Raw genomic sequence first — 7996 nt, forward strand, 5'->3', positions numbered from 1 at the left:
TGTAATCATCTGACCACACCTCCCACAGCAACCAGAGCCTAATATGACCCAGGTCATGATGCTCCAGATGTAAAATATATTCCTTTCATGTTAAGACAAATAAAAAAGGATAAAAGGATGCCTGCGGGCTCTTACAGACATGGTTTAAGTCTTACTCCAGCCCTGCTTAGCTGTGCAAGTTTGGGCAACCTCTCTGAACCTTGGTTTTTCTCATCTGTAACGTGAAGTGGATATCCACCTCATAGGATCACTGTGAAAAGTAGAATAATAAAACGCCTGGCACTGTGTTATTTTAACAACTGTTAGTCTTCTGAGACTATGCCAATGTAGGGAAAATAATCATTTATGACTGTATCAAAATAAAAATATCCAAATGAGGGTTTTTTTCTCTCATTGAATATACACTTATTTCAACAATGCCAACTCAGCTCAAAATCATTTTGGATATCCTTTAAAAATGCTCTGAAAGCACCTGGCACACTCACTTGAACTTTATGCTCTGAAGGTGCATTTGATTTTTTTCAAAGAGCCAAAGCTCACCTGAAGCCATACGTGGTTAGCAGTGAGATGTGACCAAAATAATGTAACTGGTTTTCTTGTGTGACTGTTAAACTTGCTTTAAAAGGCAGGTTCCAAAAAGGGTTATAACAATGGCAGTGCCATTGGACTAATTATAGAGACTTCTTCTAAGCAGATATGTAAGTTCTGATACATTTGTTTTAAATGTCTCATTATTTTCTAGTGACAGTATACTCATGCATTAAGGTGATGCTTTCAAAATGTTTTAAAACAATGACTGATGTCACTTACCTAGATATGCCTGTGGGTGACAGGCTGATTTCATACACACCCTCTTTGCTAAAGAAACAAAGAAAACAGACTTGTTAGTATCAAGCAAAACAATACACTTCACCCAGTGGAAGGGCTATCCTTTGGAGTTCCCCAAATCCTGGCTCACCAAAGTCATTCACAAGGAGGGTATACAATGAGGGATACACAGGCCCACCTTCTTCTGCCACTGAGATAAGGGACAAGATGGTGGTACATCATAACGGCATTGGGAATAGAATCATGACAGAGATGAAGACTGTAATAAAACAAGTTCTAATCCTACCCCTTTATCTTTCACCCATAATTTAAGCTGATATAATCCAGGAATCTGTCACACAAAGGGGTGCCAAACAGAGTACCCATTTGGAGGCTCTGAAACAGGGACACATTTAACAGGTAGCAAGTACATCTCGAGGCTGAGCATCTGTTGCTTTCAGATACATGTCTAATGAGGTCCCTCCTCTGATTAAAGTTCTACAAAGGCCAAAGGCTCCCCACCAACTTTTCAGCATTGCATTTACGGTTCCCATGATGTAGCTGCACCTGCTGACAGTTCCCGCTGACTGAGCATCCTCCAGCAACCATGACTGCTTGGAATCTCCTGAATGTACCACTGTGCTTCTAATCCTGTGCTCTTCTACATGCTGGAATGCCTCTCCACCATCCAGCATCCCCAAACTAATGCACCCCAGCTTTGGTCCAGCGGGAAATCTAATTCATCCTTCAAAATCTCAGTTCAACATCACCTTCTATAAACTTCTCCTGACCTTTAATTCACCCAACTGTTAACATCTCATCCTTTGTGCTACCCTAGATCTTACATACAAATGGACTGTTTCACAATATACCGGATTACAATTTACCTGATTACATATCTACTTCATTTACTAGACTGCGAGCGCCTGCAGGGCTGGGAATGGGCTATTATTCTGTCTCCGGTGCCCAGCACATAGTAGATGAGCAATAAAAGCTTACTAAATTTAATCAAATGTGCAAAAGTACAAAACTAGAAGATAATATAAAGGAACAGTTTTCACACCACTTTCTGCCATATGAGTTAGTAGTTCATGATCTCTAAGCTGGGCTCTTAGGTAAATGTGAGCCCCTCTGAACTAAAGTGTAGGCAAAGCTATTGTCAGATATATTTAGTACATTTCTAAATGAGCTGCCTATAAAGTTTCCCAGAGTGTGAATACAATGTTTCAAAGAGATATATTTTGGGCCACACTTAGATGCTGGCTCACTTCAAATGTGGGCCACATTTCTGGCTCTTAAAAAAAAAAAAATCTAGCTTAGCTAATTCTAGATAACCAGAATTAACAAACCAAGTAGGGTCAGGTAGGAATGAATTCTGTCATTTTGCTCTGACTTGCAAACTCACAGTTGCTCATTTTTTCAGCCTGAATGTCCCATCTATACCTTGTAACAAGTTTCATGATTTTGTTTATTCTCTTTATCAGCAAATGGAGGCAACTTCACATCAGGTGTGACATAATCAAAGACTGTTAGAGCTAGAAGATCGGGCCTTACGTAATTATGTAGTCCAAATCCTTAATGTTCCAGACAAGGAAACTAAAGTCCAGAGAACTAAAGTCCAGAGAGACGGCAATAACTTACCTAAGGACTAGTTACATGGCTAACTAGTGGCAAGCCCACTACAACATACCCTTTCTAAAAGTCTGATGACATTTGTGTCAGTTCCAAATTTTTCTAAGATATATACATCAACCTGCAAACAACCAAATAGTTGAACAGACTGCTCTTGTGCAATCTAACACATTATGCTAAACTGCTAAAATAAAAGGATGCTTTCTACTGGCAATTTATCTACGACATCAGATAGAAATTGAAAAGCAGGAAAAGAGGAATCAAAGCATCTTTCATCAATTTTTGAAAAGAATGTTTTAGACACAGATCAACATAAGAGGAATGTTTCCTATCATTCCATTGCTCTAGAATAATTATGTGGTTTTAAGAAATGGACCGTAAGATCATCTAGATTTCTAGAAGCTTTCATAAGCATTGCTAGTAAAAGGGTACCTAAAGGCTTCTCAAAGAGCCATGTTTCAATGACTAAGGAAAATCCCCTTCTGTCTTTACCTAGGAGGTATTTTAGCTATAGACGTATTAGTGAAATAGGGTCAGGAGATCTACACAAGACTCAGAGTTAAACGTCCGGATATCTTGTTGCATTTTCCACACCATCAGCAAATTTAGAAAGGCTTCTCAAAAAACCAGGTTTAAAGACATCTGAGATAGGAATATCTCAGCCTAAAATTAAGATACTAATTGGGCTGTTATCTATTCCAGATGGAAAAACCAGGGTTAGGGAAAGATCCAGGGCTTTCCATTTCAGCATGGGCAATAGTTACAGGAAGGCAGCAAATTACTTACTCAATCACTCGTGGCTCTGGAGCGCTGCGTACTACCTGCAAGGAAACAGGCAGATCTTACTCTTGGAACGGTGCTATTCTCGGGGACTTGCAGGATTGATTACCATATCCTCTCATTTCTCGTCAAAATAAATCAGGTTTAAAACTATCCCTTTTTTAATCCAAGCTCTTACTATCGCACCAGAAACTCTTCTGTTTTTCTTAGAACTACTTTACAGTTACTAGTGGGTATTAAAAGATGATGAAATTAGAACTAATCCATTTTCCTAACAGCCAGCAGCTCTGGAAAAACCTTCTTTCTAGGAGATTTTTAAAAATAGAAGATATACTATGAAGTAAGGGTGTTTAATCATTATTTATAAAATAATTACTATAGTGTGACACCTGACTTTCAGCTCTTTTTTTCACATTATTAAAAACAGTGCGTCTTGGGGTGGCCAGATAGCTCAGTTGGTTAGAGTGCGAGCTCTGAACAACAGGGTTACCGGTTTGATTCCCACATGGAGCAGTGAGCTACGCCCTCCATAACTAGGCTGAAGGACAACAACTTGACTTGGAACTGATGGGCCCTGGAGAAACACACTGCTCCCCCACACTCCTCCTCACCAAAAAAAATTTTTTAAAAAAACCAAAACAACAGTGAATCTTCACTGTGTCTTGCATTTTTCTCCAGTGAAAAAAAAAGCTAAAAAATCAGGCATTGTAGTAGTCGAAATTTCAATACAATTCGAGAGACATCTGCTACAATAGCACTGGAGACAGCGTGGATTTAGGACCATTAGAACTTAATCAACGCAAGCTCTAGTTATGGTATAAACTCGAACCTCTAGTCATGGTATAGCTTCCTTGCCAAAAACATGGGAATTATATATGCCCATAAATTAAGGGCAGACTACAAAGAATTCACAGACATACTAAGAAATATTACAGTCCATTAAGTCTCCTTTTATTAGTGAATTTATTCAGTTATTATCTGAGAGTCTACTATAATATCGCTTTTACAAACAACTCTTTGGTACTACTGAAGGAGAAACAATTTACCTGCTGGGGTTCTTTGAACACAAACTGTTTGTCTGACAGACAATGCTCCTGGTTTGTCCAGGTCTGACCAGTTCTCTGGTGGAGATGGCCCTTAGCAGTGGTAGCTGAAGTGAGAGAGAGAGAGAATAGAATCAAACCAGGGGAAAGGCTGCTCTCATCGCCTTGTACTGAGCAGGGACCAATATAATCCACTTGTATGACCCCTATGACATCTAGAAATTAATTAGTAAAGTCTATCGAAGACCTCAACACACAACTGAAAGGTGTGAGAGTAGTCACTAAATATGGGGAACAGTAAAGATCAACTCTTAGCTTACTGTCAATAAAATCAGAAAAACTACCAGCCACATTTTAAACAATCCTTTAGCATCAACTGAAATGGGAGTCCCTTATAAACCAAAGGAATATAAATAAAAGAGGATGATAATTATCCACATTCACACATGTGTGTGATCCCCACAGGTTCTTGCCTGGCTGAGCAGTGGCCTGGCTCTTAGCAGAGCCAGCCCAGGCTCCCTGCACTCGGGCTCGCCGTCTTTTGTCCTCCATGTTGACCAAAAAGGCTTCTGGCTCTTAACTTTCAGATCTCATTTCTGATTCAAACCACACAATGGTTATCTGTTAAAAACAAACAAACAAAAATTCTTTTAGTTGGAGTTGTGAGAACTTTTACTATTAAGGGGCAACTATAATCCTTTCAGGCAGAAGAGATGGCTCAATAGCAATCAGAGCTTCTACATAAAATCAACTTCTGTCAGCACAACATCTCAATCAAGGAATCTTTAGGGCTGCTGGCTTGACAGTTTACCATTTGCAATCTTATAATATTTTCACTTCATTCACAAGCAAGTGCACGTTAAGAAATTCTAAAACCAGGATTATAAATAACATTACTCTTACCAGTCACCAAGAGCAACACAAGGAAACTAATACTGCACCTACAAGGACACTGAGAAATAGGCTAAGACTCGGTTTCCAAGAATATTTCCATATCCCATTATCACTGGCTGCATCACACTTCCCTGGAAGCTTGTTAAAAACACCCACAGCCTGTCTCAGATCTGATGTAGGATGGATACAGGTGTTTGTCTTTGCAACAAGCACGGTGGGAGATGATGACAAGCAGGTGTGTGTGAGAACAAGGTTAAATGGCTCACTCAAAATCACTCAGGAAATCAATAGCAGGTAGATTAACACTCAAATTTTTTTATGGTCCAGTCTTCTGCTATTTGAAATGGCCATTAATACTTATTTGACATTTTTGCCAGTAAAATTTTAGTTTACAGCATATACAGGAGCATGCAATTGCAAACAAACAACAACAATAAAAAAAAAACAACAGGGAGGTCCAGACCCCATGTTTTGAATCTATGATCCATTTCTTTATGGGTTTATCTAAGAAAGTTTCATATCTCACCTACTCAAAGGTAAAAAACTTATTTTATAGCTTGTTTAGCTACCAATTCCCAGGCCCCACCCCCACACCTGCTGATTCAGTAGAGCTGGGCCCAGAAATCTCTATGTTTAACAAATCCCCCCAGGTATAAGTATGTAATTCTTCTCCTTCAGTAGGTGGGGAGATGATGGAGACTGCCATCTACCCCAAAAGAGTTAATGGTAGAATCAAATACCAACTCTCCAATTTCACAAGACGCGCAGAGGAAGCCCTTGTTTGACCTTTTTTCTCAACTAAGGCCTTTAAAGCTTAACACGACGATTTGCTATAGTTATTGCTCTGTTCACAGGGAAGCGATATGTTATATGTCAGGGAACAGTGGTTGAAAAAAGATGCCAGAGCCCCATTCCGGACCTACTGCATTGTGGAGTTCCAATAACTGGTAACTAATCCTACCCTCCACCCCGGGAGTCTTTACCCAGGAAAAGCTTGAGACGCCCACAGCAGTGCAAAGAGCAAAGGCTCTGGCGTCAGCCAGGACTCGCTTTGAATCCACATCTGTCACTTCCCAGGTGCATGACCTGTGGCAAATGACTTCACCTTTTTGAACCTCAGTTTCTTCCTCTATAAACAGGGAATCAATACCTCTGTCAGAGTTGAACTGTAGATTAAACGATCCTCACAGGTGAAAGAGACTGGTCCTCAACCGAGGTTAGCAACTTTCCCTACTTTAGTCCCTTCTCTTCCAAGAGGCTCGGAAGGAGGTGCCGCAGGTCGCCTGGGAAGGCACCACAGGGGCGCTTCCCACAATCCCAGCACCAGGCACCCAGAGGTAACCCCGCAGGCCGCACCTGCCTGGGGAGCCCCGCACGCAGGTTCGAAACCGCTCACTCAGACCTGCTCCGCCGCCTGCAATCAGGGGAACCGTAAGAGTGCGGCACCGACTCCAGCAACTCCCAATTACAGGCCGCGGCGTCCGGTATTTCCGCTTACGTCACGCGTCGCCACCGCCACTTCCGGCGCCTTCTCCTGGAGTCCGGGCAGCTCCGCGTCCCCGGCTCGCAAAGGGCCGGTTCTCTGAAGGTGCCGAAGGGTGGCCCGGAATGGGAGAATACAAGGATTGAGGGTTCGATAGAGCCCCGGGAGGAGCCGGGATATGGCGAAGGTGGGAATGAAGACGTGTTTCCTAGGCCGAGATCCCTCTGGATATCCGGCCCCCGCCAGCTGCAGGCGTCCAAGCGCAAGCATCTTTTTCCGCCTACTAGCTGGTGGAAGGGCAAGGGAGTTGGGGAACCGGGTGGTAAACAAAAGCATGTGAATTTTGTCCTGAAAGCCACTGAGAGTGTAAGATGCCCCTCCTGTGTTCCCATTGCAGGCTGTGCATACCTCGATCAGTAGCACTGCACAAGAGGGCGTGGGACCACGCCTTATCCTTCGTGGCTCTCCAGTGCTAAGCAAATTTTGCTTGAGTGAAAAGACCTAAGTTTCAGTCCAGACGCCACTATTTACTACGTGTATAATCAAGGGCAATTTCTCTTTTTCTTTATAACATGAGTATACCTCCTGTTGGATTAAATTAGATAGTGTATTTAAAGAATTTAGCATGATGCATGGAACGCAATAGAAACTCTAAATGTTAAAAGAGTGTCTTCTCTACACCTCATCTGAGTTCCTGAGAAACATCTTTAAAGTGGCCGTGTTAAACCATGTATCATACTCTGTGAAAATATCAAAAGTAGCACTGAATTAACTATTTTGTGTAAGTTATTCTTTAAGATCTATCAAAGTTTAGACACTGTGAAAGTATTTAAAATAAGCTTTGTTTATATACTGCTTACCTGCAGGGAGTTCGGTGTAACCCATCAATGTACCTATATGGTTGCTACGACCAAATCTAATTTTCGCAGCACCCATTATTCTTTGTTATACTTTGTGACGTTGAAGGAAAAATGATTTATCATAGAACTGAAAGGAGAGAACAGTAGCAAGGCCAGACTATAATTTTTACACCCTTCCTTCCCGCCATCAACTAGTAATTTGTCAGTGTCTGTTTCTGACTCAGGAAACTTGGCTTTATCTTCCAAAGGATGTAATTTCTTTCCTTTTCAATGATTGTGGTTTGAGAACAGGAACAAAGAAGTCTGGATTGAGAAGTCCCTAAAAGTAGTGATTAACGCCTCCAAGTAGAACACTTCTCAAACAATCAATACATGGCCCACTTGCATCCAAAATAAATGCATTTTTAACAGAACCACCTGTATTTTTACCAAGTGCCCAAGGTGACCCTGATACACAGAATGTCTGAAAATCTTCAGACATTTGTAGGGTGACAAAT

The 7996-nt window shown here is 41.3% G+C and overlaps 1 protein-coding gene across 2 annotated transcripts in view; it reads right to left on the bottom strand.

The window, feature by feature from the left end:
• Positions 1 to 6633, bottom strand: part of ALKBH3 (alkB homolog 3, alpha-ketoglutarate dependent dioxygenase) — a 32476-nt gene extending 25843 nt beyond the window's left edge. The window contains exons 1-5 of one of the 2 annotated variants that reach the window (XM_033121780.1): positions 6513 to 6633; positions 4736 to 4883; positions 4266 to 4369; positions 3226 to 3260; positions 811 to 858 (exon numbers count right to left, since the gene is read on the bottom strand). In XM_033121780.1, the coding sequence (XP_032977671.1) occupies positions 811 to 858; positions 3226 to 3260; positions 4266 to 4369; positions 4736 to 4814 (266 nt within the window). In that variant the 5' untranslated portion in view covers positions 4815 to 4883; positions 6513 to 6633. Of the gene's footprint in view, positions 1 to 810; positions 859 to 3225; positions 3261 to 4265; positions 4370 to 4735; positions 4884 to 6306 lie in introns of both variants that reach the window. The other variant, XM_033121779.1, reaches the window with a different exon arrangement.
• Between the last annotated feature and the right edge of the window lie 1363 nt (positions 6634 to 7996).

The sequence above is a fragment of the Rhinolophus ferrumequinum genome, chromosome 11 (genome assembly GCF_004115265.2).
Source record: "Rhinolophus ferrumequinum isolate MPI-CBG mRhiFer1 chromosome 11, mRhiFer1_v1.p, whole genome shotgun sequence".
Taxonomy (NCBI): Eukaryota; Metazoa; Chordata; class Mammalia; order Chiroptera; family Rhinolophidae; genus Rhinolophus; species Rhinolophus ferrumequinum.